The 27,594-nt window shown below is 44.6% G+C and overlaps 1 protein-coding gene across 1 annotated transcript; it reads left to right on the top strand.

Moving 5' to 3' along the window:
* Positions 1–619: 619 nt before the first annotated feature.
* lrp3 (low density lipoprotein receptor-related protein 3) lies at positions 620–23,284 on the top strand (the record flags this gene model as incomplete). Its single annotated transcript, XM_083652850.1, has 12 exons — positions 620–668; positions 3,879–3,961; positions 7,032–7,192; positions 11,519–11,709; positions 13,142–13,656; positions 14,644–14,763; positions 18,864–19,069; positions 19,344–19,613; positions 21,275–21,407; positions 22,205–22,417; positions 22,895–22,951; positions 23,048–23,284. The coding sequence occupies 12 exons, from the start codon at positions 620–622 to the stop codon at positions 23,282–23,284; spliced, it is 2,235 nt and encodes a 744-aa protein (XP_083508976.1).
* Between the last annotated feature and the right edge of the window lie 4,310 nt (positions 23,285–27,594).

The raw sequence follows: 27,594 nt of genomic DNA, 5'->3' as shown, positions 1-27,594 counted from the left end.
AGTATCATGGGTTTTAAGGGCTTTGTTCTTAGGTTGATTTGTGAAGACACTAATCAAGGGATTTGACATGCCTTTTATGCATGATTTTTTACATGGTTGGTAATGAGTTCAGTTTGGTTATTGAGTTCCGGTCTCCATGAATCTTCACTTTGGCACATAAAAAACCCAACATGTCTTCATCATCTGCTTTTATTGCGACGATTTTAACCAGAAAACGCGAGACTACAATTCTTCAGCACTACAATATCAATATGTATCTAAATGCAGTATAACCTTTTCCATTGTAAATTCAATTTGTGTGACATCAGTTCAATTGTTTGAATGAAAGATTTTATTTTGAAAAACGCTGTCCGGAAGTCCAAACGATTCTGCTGCTCACTTTATCCAGCCGACTGAGAGCACCTTCTGCCACTGCAAAGGATAACAACAATCAATGAGCCATTCCACATAGAGGAGCGGGTTCTCTGCTGTGCATGGTGTGTGTGGGTGTGCACGGCGTGTGTTCACGTTGTGCGTGTGCACGGTGTGTGAAAGGCTTCAGTGCAGGTCACAGATGTGTAGGTGTGTGTGCAGATGACAGCAGCAGTCAGGCCGTGCAGGATGCTGCAATAGGGGGGAGATGGCGCTGACGCAGCTGCTGCTCACAGTGCTGTGTCTGCGCTGCGGAGGTGAGTGAAAGGATGCGTTTATAATGTTGTGATATCAGATTTTAGGGCTGGTCGGGTCGCTCTCCAATGTGTCAGGCCAAACTCAATACACAAAATTGTCAGTGTTACTGTTGTCTTGCTTTTCACTTGCGCACCCGGCTGCTATAATATGACTTTAGACTCGTTATTATGAATCAGTGGGGTCTTTTGTGATATTCGGGCTAAAAACCGAAGCTCTGCTGTGTGCAGTGTTGCCAGATACAGCGGATGGTTTCCTGCCCCAAAGCTGTTCAAAAACGCACACAAAACCGCCCAAAATATTTGAGGAAACATGCCCAAAACCAGTGGTGGGTAGCCTACTGAAAATCTATACTCAAGTAAAAGTAGTACCCCCATAAAAATGACTCAAGTAGCCTAGTAAAAAGTTCCATGTGAGAAAAGTAAAAGTAAAAAAAATAACTTTGTTAAAAAATTACTCTGCTTTACCCAGCTTTTCCTTTCCTTCCCCCCCTCCGACACTCAAATCGAGGCTCGCATCTCTGCATGCCTCAAAGACATTGGCAACTGGATGTCTGCCCACCACCTCAAGCTCAACCTTGGTAAAATAGAGCTAGCCTAGGTAAACCCAGCCCCCACGTGACCTGCTCTCTCAGTTCCCAGTCACTAGTGACTGAGAACAGGTCTGAGAGCAGGTCACGTGGGGGATGGGTTTACCCAGGCTAAGATAGAGCTACTCTTCCTCCCAGGGAAAGACTGTCCTCTCGCAGATCTCTCCATCTCCATTGACAACACCACTGTACTTCCCTCCCAAACAGCTAAGAACCTTGGGGTGATCCTTGACAACCAGCTGTCTTGCTCAGCCAACATAGCTGCGACAGCACGCTCCTGTAGGTTCTCTCTCTACAACATCCGCAAAATCCATCCCTTTCTCACAAGAGAAGCGACTCAACTCCTGGTCCAGTCTCTTGTCATCCCCCGCCTGGACTACTGCAACGTGCTCCTGGCCGGCCTACCTGCCACCGACATCCGACCGCTTCAGCTCATTCAGAACGCTGCAGCCCGTCTGGTATTCAACCAACCCAAATTCTCTCACGTCACTCCCCTCTTCCAGGAGCTCCACTGGCTTCCCATCTCGGCCCGCATCAAATTCAAGTCACTGGTACTGGCCTACAGGGCTGCACACCAGTCAGCTCCCCTGTACCTGCAATCTATGGTCAGGTTCCAAACCTCTCAGCGCTCCCTTCGCTCCTCCACCAGTGCAGGTCGCCTCGCTCCTCCTTCGCTACGGGCGCTCAAAAGTCGCTCATCCCGATCTCGACTCTTCTCGTCCCTGGCACCTCAATGGTGGAACGAGCTTCCACCTTCGGTCAGGACGGCTGAATCACTGCCGATCTTTCGGAAAAGACTAAAGACACACCTTTTCAGGCTCCATCTGGGCCCTTCTTGATCTAACTTCTTTCTCTCTCTTTCTCTTTCTAAAAAAAAACAAAAAAACAAAACTAACCTAAACTTGTACCACTAACCTAAACTTGTACCACTGTTCCTTCAGAAGTTGTAGTTGTCATAGACTGTCTCCATAGTTGATTGCTCTATCGCTGACAAAAATGTGTTATTGTAAGTCGCTTTGGATAAAAGCGTCTGCCAAATGACGTAATGTAATGTAACTCGAGTTACAAGTTACTTTCCATTATGTTAGGGTGTGTGGCGGGCTAGTTAAAAAATAATGAAGAAAATAAAACAGCACTCAAAACTTTTCATGTAGAGCAATATGAACAATCTCTCACAAAAAGTACTGATACTGAAATCATGTCACTACGTTTTATATTTAAAACCACGAATAAAATCTAGCAGCACTATGCACTTTTTGTTCGCATAAACATTAAAATAACAAGCATAGCCGATTTGGTGCAATTTGGAACCTTAATAAACAAGCGAACAACGCTCTGTGCAGCAGCAATGTGAGAGTACTGTTGCTATTCTTTCAAGGGTAGTCTCAAAACAACACTGAATGTACTGTAAAACAATGTTCATCCACGTCTTTGGGGAACTCCACTTTCTACCACCTCCGTGTGACTTCTGATGTAGTCCATCCCTGTACAACAACAGTCAAGAACATATTTGCTATTACATATTTGTGTGGTGACTGTGGTGGTGAGATGTATTACCCAGGGGCAGACTGGGGTCAAAAAGTGGCCTGGGAATTTGTCTCTGGTCGGCCCACTCTCCGGACACGACAACGACAAAGCATTTGTCGGATAGGGTCTGGGTATTTAGAGACCTTAATTCCTGCATTGTTGAGATTTGTGTAATTAAGTTAAGTTAAGTTATCCTTTATTTATCCCCTTGGGGAAATTCATCCTCTGCATTTGACCCATCCTCTACTAGGAACCTTCCTAGAACTAGGAGCAGTGGGCAGCCACTGTGCAGCGCCCGGGGACCAACTCCAGTTCTTTTGCCAGTGCCTTGGTCAGGGGCACTGACAGGAGTATTAACCCTAACATACATGTCTTTGGTGGTGGGAGGAAACCAGAGCACCCGGAGAAAACCCACACAGACACGGGGAGAACATGCAAACTCCACACAGAAAGGACCTGGGACGGACCGGGGTTCGAACCCGGGACCTTCTTGCTGTGAGGCAACAGTGTTAACCACTGAGCCACCGTGCCGTGTAATGTGACAGTACATCTCAAAACAAGCCATTATTAAAATCAATTTAAAAACTATGACGATTGTAGAGGGGGGCGGGTCACCGATAACGATGCGGTGGCCAATATAGTGATTTTTTTTTAGCTGGAATGAAAATAAACCTTTTTCTATGTGGATGGGGCACAGATTTTGCACCGATGATTATGCAAAACAAAAGTACAGTAACAGTACAGAGGCTGCTTTCGTAAAAACAAATAACTTTAAATAATTGTTATTAACATTGTTGTCAAACTGCACTGTCTGAGGAAAAAAATCAAACAGACTGTCACTGTATGCTCATTTCAGTCAATTGCTGAGTGCTGACTTCAATAAAGAATACAAGGCTCTTAGACAAAAAGAACTAGACCAACAATATCTGACATTCAAACTTGGTCCAAAATCAATCTCACACCAGAGTGATGACCAAAATGTAAATGTTGCACTCCAGTCCCTGAATCTATTGGAAAGGTTTTGATATATAAATTATAATGAATCATACTGTGTACTGTGTAATCGTACTGTGTACTCACCTGTGCACTCCTCCAGCATCACCTGTGTACTGTGTAATCGTACTGTGTACTCACCTGTGCACTCCTCCAGCATCACCTGTGTACTGTGTAATCGCCAATGTGGGATCCTGACATTGCCCTCACATTAATGTGATTTTGCATGCATGAACCATATATTGTGATATATATTGATATCAAGAATAGGGGTGGGACAAAATATCGATACTCACGGTATCGCGATATTTCCACTTGCGATACGTTATCGATACACTGGCACCAAGTATCGATATGTTTATTTATTTATTTTTAATTTTTTTTTAATTTTTTTAATAAACAGGCTAAAATATTATGCTGTGTGTGGTAGTTGAAACATAGTTTCAAGTTGACGTTTATTTATGTTTGTAGTTGAAACAAAAACATAAATACTGTAGGCTACATGAATGGAAATGTTTGATCATTAATATCTACTTTTAGAAATTATATAGGTAGGTAGGTTATATAGGTTTTCTTGTTTTAATAATAATAATAAAAAGACTTAATGTGTAACTTTTCCTCCGTGGTATCGAAAATGTTATGAGTGAGTGAACTCTGAGAGAGTTCATGTCAATTCTGCTAATAAATACATAATACCTGCTTCTTGCCTTTTAGGGGTATTTTTTTCTCTTCAGTTACACAGGTATCGTGATGTATCGTCTTCCAATATATCGATTATCGCAGAATCGCTGTATCGTGATAATATCGTTATCGAGGGCCAAGTATCGTGACCATATCGTATCGTGAGCTACTCAGCGATTCCCACCACTAATCAAGAAGAATCCTTAGGATTATCATGATATTGATTTCAACCATATTGCCCAGGCCTATCAGCCTACAAACCTATTAATTTACTAGCCTATTAGTATTATAGCCTAAAACCTGCTATTGGCAGGTGGTTGTTGTTCTTGTTGTTGCTGTGGTTGTCTGCTCTCCCGTGCCACTTTGACAAGGTGATGTGACAGATGAAGTGATTGGAGGGGGTCCTAACAGTGATGTGACAGATGATGTGATTGGAGGGGGTCCTAACAGTGATGTGACAGATGAAGTGATTGGAGGGGGTCCTAACAGTGATGTGACAGATGAAGTGATTGGAGGGGGTCCTAACAGTGATGTGACAGATGATGTGATTGGAGGGGGTCCTAACAGTGATGTGACAGATGAAGTGATTGGAGGAGGTCCTAACAGTGATGTGACAGATGAAGTGATTGGATGAGGTCCTAACAGTGATGTGACAGATGAAGTGATTGGAGGGGGTCCTAACAGTGATGTGACAGATGAAGTGATTGGAGGGGGTCCTAACAGTGATGTGACAGATGATGTGATTGGAGGGGGTCCTAACAGTGATGTGACAGATGAAGTGATTGGATGAGGTCCTAACAGTGATGTGACAGATGAAGTGATTGGAGGGGGTCCTAACAGTGATGTGACAGATGAAGTGATTGGATGAGGTCCTAACAGTGATGTGACAGATGAAGTGATTGGAGGAGGTCCTAACAGTGATGTGACAGATTAAGTGATTGGAGGGGGTCCTAACAGTGATGTGACAGATGAAGTGATTGGAGGGGGTCCTAACAGTGATGTGACAGATGAAGTGATTGGAGGGGGTCCTAACAGTGATGTGACAGATGATGTGATTGGAGGGGGTCCTAACAGTGATGTGGCAGATGAAGTGATTGGAGGGGGTCCTAACAGTGATGTGACAGATGATGTGATTGGAGGGGGTCCTAACAGTGATGTGACAGATGAAGTGATTGGAGGGGGTCCTAACAGTGATGTGACAGATGAAGTGATTGGAGGAGGTCCTAACAGTGATGTGGCAGATGAAGTGATTGGAGGGGGTCCTAACAGTGATGTGACAGATGATGTGATTGGAGGGGGTCCTAACAGTGATGTGACAGATGATGTGATTGGATGAGGTCCTAACAGTGATGTGACAGATGAAGTGATTGGAGGGGGTCCTAACAGTGATGTGACAGATGATGTGATTGGATGAGGTCCTAACAGTGATGTGACAGATGAAGTGATTGGAGGGGGTCCTAACAGTGATGTGACAGATGAAGTGATTGGAGGGGGTCCTAACAGTGATGTGACAGATGATGTGATTTGATGAGGTCCTAACAGTGATGTGACAGATGATGTGATTGGAGGGGGTCCTAACAGTGATGTGACAGATGAAGTGATTGGAGGAGGTCCTAACAGTGATGTGACAGATGAAGTGATTGGAGGAGGTCCTAACAGTGAGCAGAGAGAGAGCTTGTGCGGGGATCGATCTGTGGTGCAAACCCATCTGATGCAGCTCTCAGCATTACATCACTGCTGCTCTCTCTCTCTGCAGTGAGGCAACCTCTCTCTCCCCCTCTCTCTTTCTCAATTTCAATTCAATACACTGCTTTATTTGCATAGAAGTAGAGTAAACATTCAAATTAAAGAGCACATTTGATAATGAAAGCTTGTGTGTGTGTGTGTGTGTGTGTGTGTGTGTGTGTGTGTGTGTGTGTGTGTGTGTGTGTGTGTGAGTGAGAGAGAGAGAGAGAGAGAGAGAGAGAGAGAGAGAGAGAGAGAGAGATTAGGGCTTAAGATTGGAGTTGATGCTGGTCATAAACAGTGTAACTGTAATAGACGTATATATGGTAGCAGACTCAGACTTTATGGATGTAAATAGTGTATAGCTACTCCCTTGTATACTTATAAGGACACAATAAGTGAAGATTCATATGAATGTGGGAGGTCTTGGTGGCGCAAGCGTGAATGTTTTGGATAACAGGTGAAGATTTGCACATTAGTGGCCGTGTCCACATGGGTACCATGTCATTTGTAATTGCGACATTACACCGATGTCTTGACAATTTAATGTTAAATATTCTTTCATAAAGTTATTTGTTAAGAAAGCATCCTTCTGAGTACCTTTGCATAGTCATATCGGTGCCCAATCCACATACAAAATGTCTATTTTCGGGATCTATTTCGTCCAAGTACCCCCCTTTACCCAACTATGACATTTTGCATTTCTTGCATATATATATATACTGTATATATATATATATATATATATATATATATATATATATATACTTCCTGCTTCAAATACCCAAATGCAGTCCACAAACCAATAGGTGACATCATGGTAGCTACGTCCATGGTAATGATTGAATAGGTCTGTCTGTCTGTCTGTCCAGCAGGCTGCAGTGGGCGTCTGGAGGTCCATACAGAGCGGAGGGGGGCCATCTACAGCCCCTCCTGGCCCCTCAACTACCCCCCCGGGGTCAACTGCAGCTGGGACATCCAGGGAGGTCAGGGAGAGGTCATCACCATCAGGTACACACACACACACACGCAAACGTTTCTGCTAGAAAAAATGGGTCTCGTACATGTGTCCTGGAGGAATTCAGTTTAACGGACAGATGGGAGAAATTCCGGTCAAATATATATATATATATACTTTTTTTTTATTAGATCTGTGTTTGAGTTTAAACCAATTGATAGTAGGCTATATATATATATATATATATATATATATATATATATATATATATATATAAGGGTTAATGCACGACAAGGTGTCCATTATCAGAAATTATTGGACGACGTGGAGGCGTGAACCGTCCGAGGCGAAGTCCAATAATTTCTGATAATGGACACCTCGAAGTGCATTAAGCCGCTTATACCATGGTCACTTGCCAAAGAAACAAAACAAGACCATTCATTTATATTTCCATGCATTTTGCAATCAAAATCTAGTTTTCATAACCTTGAATATGAGTTGAGAACCGACGAGACAAAATAGTCCCCTCGGCTGCTCAAGATTAGGCTATCATTGGATAAAATGGCCGCTTAGTGCCTGCTGCACCTGGCACAATTCTAGAGTCAAGCTAACTAATAATTTAGCCAATTGTATGTAACATACGAAATAAAAGCAAACGGCAATGTCTAAGAATGCAACGCCATGTAACTGGCTCGTTAATTCTCGCATTCAAGGGAATTACATTAAAGCAGCTACGAGCAAGATTTTCGATTGTTATTAACACGTTCACTGCCAATGACGAGTTGACTCGTCAAACACAATCCAACCGTTCACTGCCAATGACGAGTTGACTCGTCAAAAGATCAATGTCCCCCACGTCTCCTATAAAAATATTGGAAGTATTGAATGTGTATAATCTATTTTACCGACCAACTAAGTGGCGACAGTGCTCTCCCGACAGAGAGAAAGCCAACCAAAAACAGCCGCGGGAGCAAGCCATTCTCAAGGAAATGGCATGGCGATTTTACAGTCATCAGTCACCAGACTCGCCCGAGAGCGGCCGCGCCAGCAGCAGCACACTGAGAGCGGAGAGCGGTGCTGGCGTGGGGGATTGCAAATTTGCATAATAGATTATGGGTGAAACACACTTTGAAACACCCGCAGAAAGGCCAGAATCGCACGCATTCCGAAAACCCAGAAACGAACGAGCCTCATTCTCATACTGTAGGCGAAAACGCTTTCACGCTGCTGCACACCGGCGCACAACGGTGTGGGGTTCCAAAAATAGACTGGGTGGGCAGCATAAAGCCTAGAATCGCACAAAGCTTCATCAAAGCTCTCAACCGAAAATCCAAGAAACGATTGAGTCCCATCCACAGTCCACACTCGCCACACTCGCCGACGAGGGGCCGCCAGAGAGGGAGGCTGCTCACTGCTCAGACAGGCAGGAGAAACTGGCTTGTGACAAACGCCACCAGACACACCCACGGAGGGAGGAGTTTAAAGGAGAGGGTGTTCAGAACTATATTGTTCAGATGTCTGATCTCTCACTGATGCCAAAAATAAATGGTTAAAGTGACTGTTCTGCCTGTTTGATTGAATTTCACAAAACTGCGATTATCTCAGCTTTCACTCTCAGACAGCTGAAACCATGCTGTACTCAACGGCTAATATCTACATAACTACTAACTCTACAAACTAACTCTTTTAGACAGAGAAAGCACACATTCTATTAGTACTTTTGTGAACTTTGTGTTCACAAACTCCAAGCAGAAAATAATCCTCGGCTCTTGTAAAATGAGCCAGAATCCTCAAAAAAACCCTCTGGCAGAACCTACCTACAGTAAAAAAAAAAAAGGCTGGCAGTGAATGTGTTAAACAGTCTAAATTTAATATCAATGCATCACATATTACCTCTAATAGTAGACGAGACCAACACAGAGTAGTCTCGCTTGAACCCCGAGTGAATCGGCCAGTGTTAGTCTCTCTGTGGCCAGGGCAGATCAGGAAGTGAAATGAAACGGTTTGCAGCAGCCACTTCGGCCATAACCACAAAATAACTTCCAAAAAACCTGTTAGAATATAACGAGAGATGTTCGCGAGAGTATGCATGGCGTTCTCCTTGTTTATGGTATGTTGCTAGGCAGCGTGAACGGGGGAATGCAGGCAGCTGTGTTTCACTTCCGGGTTTCACTTCCGGGTTTAGCCGGTCCGGCGGTAAGGAGAGAGAGAGAGAGAGCCCCCTGTTGAGGCGAGTTTAGACAGACACAGACTTAAGAGAGCAATCTCCGATTTACACGGCTTTGGTCTCAGCTACTATTATAGGTAAAATGTGATGCATCAATATTGTAATTATACTGTTTAATAACAATCGAAAATCTTGCTCGTAGCTGCTTTAATGTCTGCGGGTCTTATAAGCAGAGTTGGGGGTAACGCATTACAAAGTAACGCGTTACTGTAATCACATTACTTTTGTCGGTAACGAGTAGTGTAAGGCACTACTGTACCTAAGTGCAGTAATCACATTACAGTTACTAATCAAACGCTTACCTCATCTCCGTTTTAATAGCAGATCCTGTGTCCCATCAGACGGGTCATTTAACTACACAGCAGAATCAATCATGGTGCCAATATTTCAACTTTGTATCAGCATGTAGAACAGCACTATTAGTCGACACATAACTTATCAGATAACTAACATGCATATAGAACAATAAATAATTTTAACCTCCAAAACACATTGACAAACAAACATTTGACACAAAAACACAGTACCCCCAGGGCATGCTGGGAACTCCGCCCACTTTCCTCTTCCACGGGTTAAATTTCCCAGAAGGCTTTGCATAACTTTTTACACTCTGTTTTACAATTAAATCAGGCTAAAGAGTGTTAGAAGAATGTGAAACTGCAAACGCCCTGGACAGAAGCAGCTACCGTAGTTACGGTAGCCTACGACATAAACCTCTCAAAGCATCTGCAGTGGAAACATGCTGGTTGCAGACCCAAGCTGAGTCGCCTGCCTCGACCCCAAGCAAGCAGCAAAAGCTTTCTTTTCACCAGGTAACATCAAAATCAGAGATGGACAGGCGTGTTGCCTCCTCCTACATGGTAGAGGAAATGTTGCCAGTTTCAACAGTAGAATGAAATCGCCATTTTTCAGAAACATATTGAGCAAAATACAGATGGCAGGGAACGGACAGCCACCATCAGACAGGAAAAGTTTTGCAACCTACCTTATTACGATAGAGATTTGTGCTAATATATGGGCATATATGTAAGGATTAATGTTGTATTGTGAACTGGCAAATTACGTGACAATGCATCTCAGGCGATGTTACGGAGTAACGCAAAAGTAATGTAACGAGTAGTGTAACGAATTACTTTCTCCAGGGAGTAATCAAGTAAAGTAAGGCATTACTTTTTTTGAAAGTAATGTGTAATATATTACTTTTTTGAGTAACGGACCCCAACTCTGCTTATAAGACGTAAATGGCGTGAGGCTGGAGTAGAAAACCATCAGCTTTCTATGTTGGAGTCCAGGTATGTTTTGTACAAGGACGTCTCTCAGTGTGTTGCTGTTAACTGCCCATTTCGTTGTTTTCTTTTTGTTGATCTTGTCTTTTTCCTCTTGACTTGATTTGTATCAGTGATAAGAGGCAGCGCGCGCTCTCCCAGAGCGCCTGGCTGCTGCTTGCTGCAAGTTGTAAACAGAGGGTTTGACAGTTGACAGCTGAGAGCCCGGCTTCTGTCAGCTGACCAGAACGAAAATCAGATTTCTAAATAGCCGTTATTTTAATAAACTGAGCACTCAGGGGTAATCTAAATAGTTACTTAATAGATAACTAATATATATACATTATATATAATAACTAATAGATAGACTAATTCTTTTTCTAAACTTATAAAAGTGCGATATTAAGCGTTACCAGTGGTATAGAGCTCAAATGGCTCTGTCGTGATCCTGGCGCATTGATATGAACGGTGAACAGACCATTTAGCTAGGTGTACATTATCACTGTACATTATCACAAATTAATGGACACCTTGCAGCCAATCAGAATCGAGTATTCACCCAGACCATGGTATAAATATATATATAGGCTATATAGAGAATGGCATCTCTAGGGACGCACTGAGTTCAAGCCTCAGAAGCGGAAGGGCCATATATGGACATGCATGGGTTAGGGTTACCCTAACCCCGTCTGGACAAACGGCTCCCTCAGTATGAGCAGACAAACTTCAAGCCACAAACAGCCAAAGAAAATAGAAATAAACATTTATCATATCTACGCTGCCGAGAGATATGTATATGTATATATATACGGTATATATATATATATATATATATATATATATAGTTAATCTGTTGTGACAAACAGTGCTGATAATCTTGTCCACAGCTTCCGTAGCTTTGAGGTGGAGTCAGCAGGCGGCTGTTTAGACTGGCTGCTGCTGGCCGGGGAGTCCAGGCTGTGTGGCTCCATGCTGCCTCCTCCCTTCATCTCCACCAGGGGGCGTATTTGGCTCTACTTTCACTCCCAGGCCAACAGCTCCGGTCAGGCGCAGGGCTTCCGCCTCTCCTACATCAGAGGTGAGTTGGAGGTGGGATGATTATTAAATTATTAATTAAATTAATTTGAAGTCTGGTGGTGGTTGGGGGGGTATCAACAGTGAGTGAAGAGGGCAGGATTTGGAGAATTCTGTTTTTTTATTTTATGTTTTTATTTCAAATTAAAATAAATTGATGATATCGCTTAATGTTGGCTACCATACAGTATTATATTTACATGCTATTCTGAGCAAAACTCAAACCCAGAAGACAAACGAAAGGCAAATATCAACAAGGCAAGCCCCCTCTACCACTCTACCACCCCCCCAAATATCAACAGGCCAGAATCCCCCCACTGACACTGACGTGACCCCTCCCCCCCGGCCCCCCATCATACCTCACTTTAAAGCAGCAGCAGCTCATTGACGTGTCGTGGCTGCTTCAATTGCCAGAACATTTGACTACAGTATGTTCATGACTTTATATTATTCTCTTTGACTTTGTTGTGCACCTTTTGGACTGTGGGTTCCTGTTTGTGACCCAGGTCCTTCTGATTTGTGTGTGTGTGTGTGTGTGTGTGTGTGTGTGTGTGTGTGTGTGTGTGTGTGTGTGTGTGTGTGTGTGTGTGTGTGTGTGTGTGTGTGTGTGTGTTGTATATATTGGACAGCACTTTTGATTTTAGTGATTTTGTCTTTCTGTATTTTTTTGTCTTCTGACTATTGATCTGACCGCTACGCCGCATATTTACTGTATCATGTAATCTGATTCCTACTGTGGCAATAAACGTGATTCTGATTCTGATATGGGCACTGTGAACAGCACTGTGAACAGCACTGCGAACAGCACTGCGAACAGCACTGTGAACAGCACTGTGAACAGGATCATGTGGAATTGGTTTCTTCTTGCCTTTAAAAAGTTGTGATAGTCTAATAAGTAGGATATAGTTCCCCCCCCCCATTTAAATATTTGTCAATGTATGAGGGCAGTAAGACAGAGTGCCTGGTTTCTCCTCTCTGTCTCGAGGTGGTCTGGGCAGTAAGATGGTTTCTCCTCTCTGTCTCGAGGTGGTCTGGGCAGTAAGATGGTTTCTCCTCTCTGTCTCGAGGTGGTCTGGGCAGTAAGATGGTTTCTCCTCTCTGTCTCGAGGTGGTCTGGGCAGTAAGATGGTTTCTCCTCTCTGTCTCGAGGTGGTCTGGGCAGTAAGATGGTTTCTCCTCTCTGTCTCGAGGTGGTCTGGGCAGTAAGATGGTTTCTCCTCTCTGTCTCGAAGTGGTCTGGGCAGTAAGATGGTTTCTCCTCTCTGTCTCGAGGTGGTCTGGGCAGTAAGATGGTTTCTCCTCTCTGTCTCGAGGTGGTCTGGGCAGTAAGATGGTTTCTCCTCTCTGTCTCGAGGTGGTCTGGGCAGTAAGATGGTTTCTCCTCTCTGTCTCGAGGTGGTCTGGGCAGTAAGATGGTTTCTCCTCTCTGTCTCGAGGTGGTCTGGGCCAGAGCAGCTGCCAGTCTGATGAGTTCCTGTGTGGTAACGGGAAGTGTCTCCCTCGCTCCTGGAAGTGTAACGGCCTGGACGAGTGCGGCGACGCCACCGACGAACGTGGCTGCTCCCCGCCTCCCACTGAGGCTCGCCGAGGCCCGTGCCCCCCGGGCGCCCTGCCCTGTGTGCAGGCCCAGTCCACGCGCTGTCTGCCCCCCTCGCTGCGCTGCGACGGAGCCCCCGACTGCCCCGACGCCACTGATGAGCTGGGCTGCCCCGACACGGCGTGCGGGAAACGCCTGGGGAACTTCTACGGCTCCTTCGCTTCGCCCGATTTCTTCCGGGCCGACCGGAGTGCCGGGACCGACCGGAGTGCCGGGGCAGAGCTGAGCTGCTCGTGGCTGCTGGACACTCAGGACCCCAAACCCATCATGCTGCAGCTCCACCTGCAGCTGGGCCCTGGAGACTCACTGCACATCTATGACGGTCTGGAGCAGCGGACACAGCACCTCCTGCAGGTCAGAGTTATTATTATTTTGATGATGATGAGGATGATGATGATGATGGTGATTATTATTATTATTATTATTATTATTATTATTACAGTTGCACTTGACTGTTTCTCTTCACTAACATTATCATTCATTTGACGTCGTCGTCTAGGGGCGGAGCCAGACACCTTCACCCCCTATCTCATAAATTGTGCATCAGTTTGGGACTGTGTATTAGCATTCAGTCCTGCTATCGCACAGGCAAACACCGGCGTTCCGCCATCGTCTCGGGATGATCGTGTCGAAGGCCGAGCTAAGTCCACAAACAGGATCCTGGCGTAGGTTCCTGCAGAAAAAGAAACTGGTCTCAGTGTTAAGGGTTAGGGTGTGGGCGTAAGATTGTTTATTGTTTATTGAATGGATCCCCATTAGCTGATGCCGGGGCAACAGCTAGTCTTCCTGGGGTCCATGTAAAAGCATACAATATAAAAACATGAAAAATACATAATTACCAAACCTATTACAATATAAATAAATACATCATAGAGTTAAGATGATGGTAACTCCGGTCATATACAATAAATTCATCATATTCAACATAGTATTAAAAAACCTGTCATGTGGTCAGCTGCAAAAGGTGTTTCTTTAAAGCTATCTTGAATGATAGCTTACTTTGTGAGAGATGAATGTGAGATGGCAAAGAATTCCAGGATGATATGGATCTATAAATATCTGCTCACCTACCACTTGGGCTTAACGTGGGCAAAATGTCCAACAGCTTTAGATTAGCTAACAAGCTAAGCTACTGATGTTATCAGACATTTGGGAACATTAATACGTTAAAAATATGAATCATCGAAACGTTCAATGATCATGGTTCAAGTGTACAGGAGCATTTCTCCAGTTGTTTGTTGTTGTTTTCCTACAGGTGTTTGTAGTTGTTTTCCTACTGTTGTTTTCCTACAGGTGTTTGTTGTTGTTTTCCTACAGGTGTTTGTTCTTGTTTTCCTACAGGTGTTGTCACATCATAACAACCGTGGGCCGACCGTGCTGGAGTCCAGTGGAGGACAGATGAGTGTGATGTACTTGGCCCAGCCTCACAGCCCCGGACACGGCTTCAACGCCACCTACCAGGTACCAGCAAGACCCAGTCCCCTGCAAACCTACTTTACAAGTTTAGATTAGATTTATTTCGAACATAGTGAAAACAAAAACAAAACAAAAATAAAAATAAAAGAAATATAGGCAAGAAGTGCCAAACAATCATAGTCAATTGGAATTCACAGCATACAATAGACAGCAAATTCACAATCAATTTACATTTGTTTATCATGCCCGAAAAGGAGTAGGAAGAAGTTAATACTTATCAAGTCCTACCCCCTGTTTTATATCTATAGGCTTTATATGACATAATATACTACTGTATTAATATATAAGAGATGTGTACATACTCACATTATATCCATAATAATATCACACATACTATAGAGTTGTTCCTAGTACATTTGTAGCATACCATGTACACATATTAAAACACTTGCGTGTTTATACGCTCACACACACACACACACACACACACACACAGATACCCACCCACCCCCCCACCCTCACACGCACTCCCACATACACATTTACAAACATTCACAATTGAATCGTACATAGTTACGTTATAGAATCCATTCTGTATCTATTTAATATCAAGTCTTTAAACCTCCGTTTGAATTGATTAAGTGATCTACATAACATCAATTCCTCACTACAGTTGTTCCACAAATTAACTCCTTTAACGCTGATACAGTGATATTTTGTATTTGTCCTGACTAGTTGTTTTTTGAACAAACAGGTTCATCTTATGTCATGATGACAAGTCAATGCTCCCTGCATAAAACGCAAACTTTTGTTGCGTTTGGTCCTTCAGTATCCATGACAAGGCCTGAAAAATAAGAAACCAGGTTCCAGAGTCCATCGAGTTCCATCGCTACACCGTAGCGATTATTTTCTCTGATAGATTCCAATGTAGGCAGGTAACATTTGGAGACTTTTCTTCTTTTGAATATCTTGCTGTCACCCTGAAGAGCTCCTCCACTGTTTTAATACTTATTATTTATCGACCACCAAAGTACTCAAGTAGCTTTTTTGATGAATTTGCTGAACTATTGTCATTCATTTCCATGAAATATAACTGCATATCTATTTCTGGAGATTTCAATTTTCATATTGACAATGCTAATGACAACTCTGGTAAAGAATTGATCACCTTACTCGAGACGTTTGAACTGTCCCAGCATGTCACTGGCCCCACTCACAACAGAGGCCATACCCTGGACTTAGTCATCTCGAGGGGTTTTAAATGTTCATCTATCTCCAAAATCGATGTTGCCCTGTCTGACCACCTCTGTATCTTTTTTGTAATGGAGATCTCCCCTGTAATCATTACCAGATCACAAACCATCAAAAGACGTAACATTACTGCTAGCTCGTTCTCTGTTCATGGAAAGTTTCTTCTCTCCTTTAACAACTTCCTCCTCTTCTACCCCTCCTACCTCTGTCAATGACATTCTTGATATCTTCAATGCAACTGTCCTGAATGTTATTGATAGTGTGGCGCCTGTTAGAACAAAAACGTTATCTGGCAAGCTTTAGCGCAATTGATCTAAAAACTTTGGATGAAAGTGTGCATGGCCTTAAGTCATCCACGTGTTGCCTTGACACCCTCCCAACTAGCTTTTTTTAAAGCGTCTATAACTGCCTTTCGTCTGACTTTATACAAATAGTTAATTGCTCCCTCTTGACCGGGACTTTTCCTGAATCTCTAAAAACAGCAGTAATCAAACCCTTACTTAAAAAGCGTAGTCTTGACTCCTCATTACTTAATAACTATAGACCAATATCAAATCTCCCATTCATAAGCAAAATCATTGAAAAGGCTGTTTATCTTCAAATCAGAATCAGAATCAGAATCACTTTTATTGCCCCAGTATGCAAGTTACATACGAGGAATTTGTCTTAGTGTCTGTATGCAGCGTAGCGGTTACATCAATATACAGAGATAAGAAGTAGGAAGATAACTAACGGCAATCGCAAGGTTGCAAGTGCAATCAAATCAAATCAAATCGAGTCAATATATACAATATGTACATGAGTGGTGAAGTGTTCTGTGGATGATAAATATGAATTTACGTTGGATTTACATGAGATTTACAGACTGAGTTAAATATACGTTAAATAGGCAGTGGATTTACATGCATTTACAGTCAGAGTTAGATAAGAGTTTACATTGAATGTACATGAAATTTACAGGCTAGTTAAATAGGCATTAATGTGCAGGGAATTTACATCAATTTACCAGTCCCAGTTAGACAGGCATTAAATTAGATACAGTATGAGTTCCAGTTTTATGGAGGGGGGAGTTCAGTTGAGTTTAGGAGGAGGTAGTGAGTTTGTGTGTGGGGGGGTTGTTGGTGAGGCCCTTGGCGGAAGGGGTTTCTGGGCCTTGTTGGTGAGGCTGATGGCAGTTGGGAAGAAGCTGGTCTTGTGGCGGGTGGTTCTGGCCTTGGCAGACCTCAGTCTCTTGCCGTGGGGGAGTGTCTTAAAGAGATTGTGGCCAGGGTGGGAGGGGTCAGCCATGATCTTGCAAGACCGCTTCAGTGTCCTGGCTGCGTGCAGGTCCTGGAGGGATGGCAGGTTGCATCCGATTATCCTCTCAGCGCAGCGGATGATGCGCTGAAGTCTGTTGATGTTGATGTTGTTGAAATAAACAGATTCCTAACCACAAATGATCTACTAGACAAATTCCAATCAGGCTTCCGTCCCCATCACAGTACTGAGACCGCACTCACTAAGGTTCTCAACGACATTAGAATAAACTCAGATGCCGGAAAAAATTCAATTCTAGTATTATTAGACCTTAGCGCTGCGTTCGACACCGTCGATCACTCAAATCTATTAGACAGGTTAGAAAACTGGGGGCTCTCTGGTACGGCCCTCCAATGGTTTAAAACGTATCTCCAGGACAGAAACTACTTTGTATCCATTGGCAATTACACCTCCGACATAACTCAAATGATATGTGGGGTCCCTCAGGGATCCATCATGGGGCCCGTTCTATTTCATCTATACATGCTCCCTTTAGCTCTAATTATGCACAGAAACCATATAGCCTACCATAACTATGCAGATAATACACAACTTTACATAACTCTTTCGTCAGGCGATCATGCTCCCATTGACTCACTCTGTCAGTGCATTGATCAAATTAATGACTGGATGTGTAAAAACTTCCTCCAGCTTAATAAAGACAAAACTGAGGTGATCGTTTTTGGTCCGAAAGAACGACGACTTCAAATTGCAGCCTGCCTCGAGGTTCTTTCCTTTAAGCCAAAGGACCAAGTAAAAAACCTTGGAGTTACTATCGACTCCGATCTTAATTTCAGCTCACACATTAAGTCGGTCAGAAAATCTGCTTTTTATCATCTTAAAAATATTGCTCGGATTAGGGGCTTCATGTCCAGTCAGGACTTAGAAAAACTAATTCATGCCTTTATTTACAGTAGATTAGACTACTGTAACAGCCTTTTTTCCGGTCTCTCAAATAAAGAACTTAGGCAACTCCAGCTCATTCAAAATGCTGCTGCTAGGGTCTTAACTAGGACTGGGAGGGCTAATCATATTACCCCTGTTCTTAAATCTCTACACTGGCTCCCTGTAGGTTACAGAATTCAATTTAAAATCCTTCTTTTAGCTTACAAATCGCTCAACGGCCTAGGCCCACAATACATAGCAGATCTCCTCCCTCGCTATGAACCAACTAGACCTCTCAGGTCAGCTGGGTCCGGCCTAATAGCTGTCCCAAGGATCCACTCGAACCAGGGCAGGGCCGCCTTTACACACTGTGCTGCTGTTAGCTGGAACAACCTGCCTGAGGCCCTCAGATTTTCCTCAACACTTCCTATTTTTAAAAATGGTCTAAAAACTTTTCTGTGTGTGTATCCCTTTAAGACCGGTCTTAAAGGGATACACACACAAATTAGGGATATACACGCAAATGCTGCATAAGGTATCAATGGGATAAGCGGCGAAAGTCAAATTTCGCACTTGTGATGGAAAAATTTGAAAACACCACATAGCCTACATTGTTGATTAATCAGTTAATATATTTTAGATCGATCAAATTCTTAATGGCGATTAATTGATTGTCGATTAATCTTTCACACCCCTCCTCTCCCCCCTTGCAGGTGAAAGGTTACTGTCTCCCTGGCGAGCGTCCGTGTGGCAGCGAGCAGGGCTGCTACTCCCACCGGCAGCGCTGTGACGGTTCCTGGCACTGTCCGTCTGGCCGCGACGAGCAGGCCTGCCCCCCCTGCCCCCCGGGGGAGTACCCCTGTGAGGGGGGGGGCGGGGCCTGCTACCCTGCCGCTGAGCGCTGCAACAACCAGAAGAGGTAAGACATACATGCACACACACACACACACACACACACACACGCACGCTTCTCCCACATGCTATGTCCTGCCATTGAAACGACTCGCTGTTAGGTGAAAATGGCGACTGCACATGTATCAGAGGAAGTATGTGCTATACAGCTCTCCCCAGATCGGCAGAGGAGGTGGAGCAACGACAGGGATTGGCAAAGTACAATTGGGGGGCGGGGGGGTTGTATAACAATAAAAAATAACAACAATAAGAATGTTGAATGTTGAATGTTAAATGTTGAGGTGTCCGGACGGCTCGGATGAGAAGAACTGCTACTCCTGCCAGCCGGGAAACTTCCACTGTGGAACCAACGTGTGTATCCTGGAGACGTGGCGCTGTGACGGCCAGGACGACTGCCTGGACGGGAGCGATGAGAGAGACTGCCCCCTGGCTGCTGTGCCCAGGAAGGTCATCACTGCTGCCCTGATCGGCTGCCTGGTCTGCTGCCTCCTGCTTGTCATCGCCCTCGGCTGTGCCTTCAAACTCTACTCTCTCAGAGGCAGAGAGTACAGGTGAGGGCATAATACAATGGTTCCCTATTGGTCCCCAATGGTTTTAAGCTTGTCGACTTTTACAAGTTTGCTTAGAATTTGTGCAAAACCTGAATGGAAACCCAGCTATAGAGTCAAATATTCAGATATTGGGGCTTTTAATTTAAATCCAGATGGGGGAATTTGTGCTGCAGTTTAGTTAGCCTGCATTTGCATTCTGCTCACCGAGCTTAGCTCTCTTCCCCTCCTCCATTCTCTGCTGCCTCTCTCTGCTGCCTCTCTCTGTCTCTCACCCTCTTTCTCACGCTCTCTCCCTCCCTCTCTCTGTCTCTCACCCTCTTTCTCACGCTCTCTCCCTCCCTCTCTCTGTCTCTCACCCTCTTTCTCACACTCTCTTCCTCCCTCTCTCTGTCTCTCACCCTCTTTCTCACGCTCTCTTCCTCCCTCTCTCTGTCTCTCACCCTCTTTCTCACACTCTCCCTCCCTCTCTCTGCTGCCTCTCTCTGTCTCTCACCCTCTTTCTCACACTCTCTCCCTCACTCTCTCTGCTGCCTCTCTCTGTCTCTCACCCTCTTTCTCACACTCTCTCCCTCCCTCTCTCTGCTGCCTCTCTCTGTCTCTCACCCTCTTTCTCACACTCTCTCCCTCCCTCTCTCTGCTGCCTCTCTCTGTCTCTCACCCTCTTTCTCACGCTCTCTTCCTCCCTCTCTCTGTCTCTCATCCTCTTTCTCACGCTCTCTTCCTCCCTCTCTGTCTCTCACCCTCTTTCTCACGCTCTCTCCCTCCCTCTCTCTGTCTCTCACCCTCTTTCTCACGCTCTCTCCCTCCCTCTCTCTGTCTCTCACCCTCTTTCTCATGCTCTCTCCCTCCCTCTCTCTGTCTCTCACCCTCTTTCTCACGCTCTCTCCCTCCCTCTCTCTGCTGCCTCTCTCTGTCTCACCCTCTTTCTCACGCTCTCTCCCTCCCTCCCTCTCTCTGTCTGTCACCCTCTTTCTCACGCTCTCTCCCTCCCTCTCTCTGTCTCTCACCCTCTTTCTCACACTTACTCTCTCCCTCCCTCTCTCTGCTGCCTCTCTCTGTCTCTCACCCTCTTTCTCACGCTCTCTCCCTCCCTCTCTCTCTGTCTCTCACCCTCTTTCTCACGCTCTCTCCCTCCCTCTCTCTGTCCCTCACCCTCTTTCTCACACTCTCTCTCTCCCTCTCTCTGCTGCCTCTCTCTGTCTCTCACCCTCTTTCTCACACTCTCTCCCTCCCTCTCTCTGCTGCCTCTCTCTGTCTCTCACCCTCTTTCTCACACTCTCTCCCTCCCTCTCTCTGTCTCTCACCCTCTTTCTCACACTCTCTCCCTCCCTCTCTCTGCTGCCTCTCTCTGTCTCTCACCCTCTTTCTCACGCTCTCTCTCTCCCTCTCTCTGCTGCCTCTCTCTGTCTCTCACCCTCTTTCTCACGCTCTCTCTCTCCCTCTCTCTGCTGCCTCTCTCTGTCTCACCCTCTTTCTCACGCTCTCTCCCTCCCTCTCTCTCTGTCTCTCATCCTCTTTCTCACACTCTCTCCCTCCCTCTCTCTGCTGCCTCTCTCTGTCTCTCACCCTCTTTCTCACACTCTCTCCCTCCCTCTCTCTGCTGCCTCTCTCTGTCTCTCACCCTCTTTCTCACACTCTCTCTCTCCCTCTCTCCTCTGTAGAGCCTTTGAGACTCAGATGACTCGCCTGGAGTCAGAGTTTGTTCAGAGAGAGGCTCCGCCCTCTTACGGTCAGCTAATTGCCCAAGGCCTCATCCCTCCGGTGGAGGACTTCCCTGTATACAACCCCACCCAGGTAACATAGAACTGTGGGGTGCCATAGCCATGTATACAACCCCACCCAGGTAACATAGAACTGTGGGGTGCCATAGCCATGTATACAACCCCACCCAGGTAACATAGAACTGTGGGGTGCCATAGCCATGTATACAACCCCACCCAGGTAACATAGAACTGTGGGGTGCCATAGCCATGTATACAACCCCACCCAGGTAACATAGAACTGTGGGGTGCCATAGCCATGTATACAACCCCACCCAGGTAACATAGAACTGTGGGGTGCCATAGCCATGTATACAACCCCACCCAGGTAACATAGAACTGTGGGGTGCCATAGCCATGTATACAACCGCACCCAGGTAACATAGAACTGTGGGGTGCCATAGCCATGTATACAACCCCACCCAGGTAACATAGAACTGTGGGGTGCCATAGCCATGGCGCCTGGTTTTACCATCTTGTCGTTCAATGAGAAGAACACCAACAATAATTTTGATTGCGCTCGTGATGGGCCTTAGTTGTGGTTGCTATGAGGTTGTTTTTCAACCATATTGTCCATTTGCACTCACACTTTGTAGTATCTAATAATTTTTCGCTAGGGTTATTGTGATGCACTTTGTGATCAAATATTTGCCCTATTGTTATGTATTGTATTGTATTTTGTCTGACTGCTGCCACAGATGCAAAATGAATTTCCGAAAGGACATGTAAATTAAACTAACATTTGCCTACAATTCTCTCTCCCTATATATCTCTCTCCCCCTCTGTCTCCCTCTCTCACTTCCTCTATATCTCTCTCTCTCTCGCCTCTAGGCCTCTGTGCTACAGAACCTGCGGTCGGCGATGCGGAGGCAGCTCAGGCGTCGCTCATCGCGGCGCTCCTCCTCCTCTCGTCGGCATCTCGCCCAGCTGTGGAGTCGCCTGTTCCCCCGCCGAGCCAGAGGCCACACCCCCCTGCTAGACCCCCCCGCCCCCCTCCTCCACCACCCCGGCCCCACACAGATCAGCCCCCACAGCTACTGCACTGTGGAGGAGGAGGAGGGGGGGCCGAGGGGCATGCCCACCACACCCACTCCATCCCCCATGGACCTGGAGCCCCTTCCCTCACCCCTCTCCTCTAGAGATGAAACGGTATGAAAATGTCATATCACGATTATAGTGACCAAAATGATCACAGTTATCAGTATTATCGCCATATTGCTAAAATGCGCTGAAAATGTTGAAAAAGTACTCACCAAAAGCATTTTGCCAAGTCTTGAAAACTCACCCAAAAAACCGATACACTCACTGAAAACATTTCACCAAGTTTTATATTGATAACTCAGCTGTTGCTAACTTTGGTTGATGATGCACGGTATTTTCTGTGTTTTTCAAGGCGCTGTAATCAAACCTTCACTGTTTTAATGATAATTTGAAATGATAATAATAACCGTCAGTAATTGTATCACTTTATCGGTTTATCATTATAACCTGGTAATCGTTTCATCCCTACTCTCCTCCCAGTCGGCTTTGGACACTACAGAGGAGGACGAGCTATCAGCTGGGTCACCTCAGAGCTCTGTTAGCAGGGAAAGCAACAGGGCCCCACCATCCGGGCCCCCCACCCCTGGTCACAGTAACTCTTTGGTCCCTGACAGATCTCCCCCCACCCTCCAGGATTGCCTCACGCCCTCCTACCACTCCCGGGCATCCAGGAAGCTGGTTCTGGACCTAGCGGTTAACCTGAGAGGTGTTGCCCTGCGGCGGTACTCCCCAATGGGGCCCTTGTCCCCCGTCCCGCTCTCATTGGCCTCTAGCGGCCCTCAGATACACAGAACCAGACCCCGAACCCAGGGGCAGGAGGGGACTTCACCCAAAGAGCTGTCACCCTCCTCTGAGGGAGCAGATAATTGATGGCATTTATATAGCACCTTTCACATCTCAGGGGCGGGGGGGAACTCAACTCATCCATCACAGATGTGTAGCACCCACCTGGGTGATGCACGGCAGCCAGTTTGCACCAGAACGCTCACCACACATCAGCTTCTGTATCACGGTGGAGAGTTGAGGACTGAATGTGCCAATTAAGTAATGAGGGACGATTAGGTGGCCATGATGGAAGGAAGGCACCGGGTTAACACACCAGGGCAATGGGGTTACACCCCCCCAGGACCTCGGTTTACCGTCTCATCCAAAGGACGGTGCTCACTCACAGACAGAGTCCCTGTCTCTGCCCTGGGGCATTGGGGAGATTATTCATGAGACCAGAGGTATGAGCACCTCCTCCTGGTCCTCCAACAACACTTCCAGCACCAGATGGCCTCCCATTCAAGGACTAACCACAGCCAGGCCTGCTTAGCTTCCCCAGGAAAGCCAGTGATTTAACGCAGAAGCCACACGGGTGTGTATGAGGCTGGGAAGGGGGAATATACCCACTACAATAAACCAGACTACACCACTGGCTACGGCCATTTGATTGAAATCGGGAGATTAACGGGAGAAATGACCAATTGGGAGCACAGCAGGAGAAAAATCGGGAGAGTTGGCAGGTATACCTCGGTCTCTATTGTCCAGTTTTTTAAATCCAATTTCAATTTCAGGTTAAACTTTATTGTCCCCGAGGGGACATTTGTCTTCACATGAGAAAATTGCAGAACATCACACAACATAGAATCATTTGACACAGTGTTGGTTCACAGTGTTGGGTTTGCTTCACATTAAAAGCAAAAAACATAAACACAGGACTTTTGACATTGACAACATGGTGGCTTAACCCTTCAGATGCTGCATCTCTCCAGTCAGTCAGCTGTCACTCTGAGAAATCAACAGCTCCATCTTTTAACCTTTTTCGTGTGAACTGCTATTACTTTTCCTTCTGATTCTATTAATTCACTTTAATATTAATTTCAGATTGTTACTCTCTGTAACGCCCAGGCCACGGTGTGGCCTGCTATATTATGTGTGTAATTTCTGAGGAGTAAACTCAGTGGACCTTTAGTAGAGAAAGGAGTTTTGTTATGTTTTTCCCTTGTGTATTAGTCTGTCTTCTCCCCACTTGTTGCCCATGTTCCCTTGTTAGTCTGTCTTAATTCCTCCCACCTGTTGCCTATGTGTCTCATTAGTCTGCCCCATTACCTGAGTTCAACCCACCAATCAGCTCTCCAGTTTTGCCCCGTGTTCCTACCTCTCCAGCTGTCCCTCATGTTCCTGATGATTCCTTTGTGTAAATATTGTCTCAGTCTGTGTGTTGTCCTTGTCACGTCATTGTCTATCTGTCTCCGGTTTGGTATGTATCACCCTGTCCTAGTGCTCTGTGTATTTTGACATTTGGTCCTGAGTATAGCCTAGCCTCTGGCTAGTGGATTTTGTTATTTTGTATTTTTGAAGTTTTCAGTAAAGACTGTTTTGCTCCAACAAACCTTGCCTGCCTTGCCTGCATTACCTTGCCTGCTGCCTTCTCCTCTTCTGCATTTGGGTCCACACACTACACCATCTAACCTTACCTGACACTCTCTTTTCATTGTTAGTTTCAATTTGATCTCTTTTAATACATTTAATTTGTATTCTTTTTTTTGTATTTATTTATGTATGTGTATCCTTTACTTTTTGATCTTATGTCTTACATTTTGCTTCTTTGGTCAGTTATTCTTGTATATTATTTATCTTCATTTGCTGTATATTTTTGGACTTTTTTTTTTTTTTTTTTTTTTTACCGCTACACTCCATGACAACACAAGTAACATTCCTTGTATGTAATTTGATTACCTACTTGCCAATAAAGTGATTTTGATTCTGATTATTATTATTGTATTCATTTTTGCAATGCAATTGCATTATGTACAAAATAGCAGTATTTATTTAAAGCCACTTTTGTGTTTCTCCCAGTTTTAATTTTCAGTCATCTAATTGCCATTGTTGGCCACATGGGGGCACTGCTGGAGCAGAGAAGGCTTGTTCTGTCAGATCTGTTCATTATGAATTGTATCAATGGTTTGACTCCGTGTTAAAGGTTATTTCACACTTTGTTCAAGTTTTGCTTTTCAAATAGCTGGATCTGCTGTTTATTGATATTTATTATTTGTATGAGGAACTGAGAGGCAAACAGAGGCAGTGTTAAATCCAGATAGTGACGATCATAAGGCAAAATAATACTAATACTAATCATAATTGTGTGTGTGTGTGTGAGAGGGAGAGAGCGTGAACAAAACATCAAAGCATAAACAATGTTTATTTTCATACATGTACAGTACACATTTGAATGTCAATATAACATGGAAACAAGAAATATGCTCAAGTAATCACATTTAGAGATTATAAAGTAAATATAAAATCTTGTAAGGGGGCATCTTCCCCCTCAAACCCTGGGAAGAACCCTAACCCATCATTATATTATTATTATTATCATCAGAATTATCATTTTATTTGTATTCAAACTAATGGATCACCCACCATAATCAACAAACTTCCTAAAATGTGTTAGTGCAGGGGCATTGCCAGAACAGCAAGGCTTTTATTTTGGAAGGTGCTAACCGGACATGCTGCTGCTTAAAACAGACGGTTGGCTCTTGCAATTTTCAAATGCTTCTGCCTAAACGTCTATGTCGAGCATGGAAAACCTGGTCAAAACGGAAAGGGAAACTCAGGAAAAATAATGAGCAATGATAGAGGGATGTCCCGGACATCCGCTCGTATTTCTCCAATCACCTGCATCGGTTCGACCTTCCTCCGGTATGAAGCGTTTTTCCCCCAACTTCCTTTCTCCATGTTCTGTGGGCATGAATTACAGACTGCTTTTAGCTGCATTCGCATAATGTAGAAGAGCGTCTGGCTTGAGACTATGCTGCTGCTTTGAGGCTTTTATTGTTGAAATGTTACCTGACGCCACTTCCAAATAAAAGCCAGACAAAGCCACACTGACCACTAGGCAAGATAAAAACCCAAGGCTTTTATTTTGGAAAGCGCTGAGTGTGGCATCTTCCCTGCCTACCTGTGCATATATTATGCTAATGAGCAGGTGTCTGGGGTTCTTGTAGCTGGACCAGCAGACAGGTGTGCAGGTGCACAGAGAGGCTGTAGCAGGGAATGGATCCCTCTCCCAGCTACCTGAGCTGGACAAGGCTTCTGGACCTCCTCTCTGTTTATTTGATGCTCGTTTACCAAGGTAAGACCTGTGTGGAACAAGGGGGACTGCATGGCTGCCAAATCGTGAGCCACTGAGTGATGACAAAATAATAGGCTGTTAAGTGTTAGTCTTTTGTTCTTTGTTAAAGACTCACGCAAGCACCTTTGTCCAACTTTGTTGCTGTAACAGAATTTGACAGTGAGCCACTGAGTGGTCACAACATAATAAGCTGTTAAGTGTTAAAGTTTTAGTATTTAGTTGTTTTTTTAAAGTTTTACAACGACATACCTGTGCTGTTACCACTCACACAAACTTTAAAATCTGTTGCTGTAACCAAATTTAATCACAAGTGGCCAAAGAAGTCTTTGCAGTGTAATCAGGCATAGCATTTATAGGCAATACCATAGTAGCCATAATGTTTGTGGTGTTTATGTGTGTTTGGTACGGTTGTTTTTAATTTGGCCACAAACAGCTGTAGGCCTATGTCTAATATCCTAGGCCTAGTATTTGGAAACCAGACTACAGTAGCCTATAATAAACCTGATTGACTTTGCTTTTGCACGGACAGTATCCGTTTATCTGACACTGATTTATCATGTAAGACCTGCTGTGAAAAGGGTGATTGTCTGCCAAAACGTGAGCCGCTGAGTGGTCACTAAATATAGGCTGTTAAGTGTTTGGAGTTTTTAGTTCTTTTGTTAAATTTCCACAAAGACTCACAGCACAGGTTTGCCTTTGTCCAACTTTAAAGTATGTTGCTGTAACCGAATTTAATCACAATGTGGCCAAAGAAGTGTTTGCAGTGTAATCAGGCATAGCATTTACATGATTATAGGCAATACCATAGTAGCCTAATGTTTCTGGTGTTTATGTGTGTTTGGTACAGTTGTTACTAATTTAATTTGGCCACAAGCAACTGTAGGCCTATGTCTAATATCCTAGTTTAGGCCTGTATTTGAAAACTAGACTATAATAAACATGATTTACTTTACTTTTACACAGACTGCCAAAAAGTGATCCACTGAATGGCCACAAAATAATAGGCTGTTAGTGTTAGTTCTTTTGTTCTTTGGTACAGTATTTGGTTCTTTGTTAAACTGTT

The sequence above is a fragment of the Poromitra crassiceps genome (genome assembly GCF_964638095.1).
Source record: "Poromitra crassiceps genome assembly, chromosome: 16".
Classification (NCBI taxonomy): domain Eukaryota; kingdom Metazoa; phylum Chordata; class Actinopteri; order Beryciformes; family Melamphaidae; genus Poromitra; species Poromitra crassiceps.
This window is presented reverse-complemented; position numbering and strand designations above follow the sequence as displayed.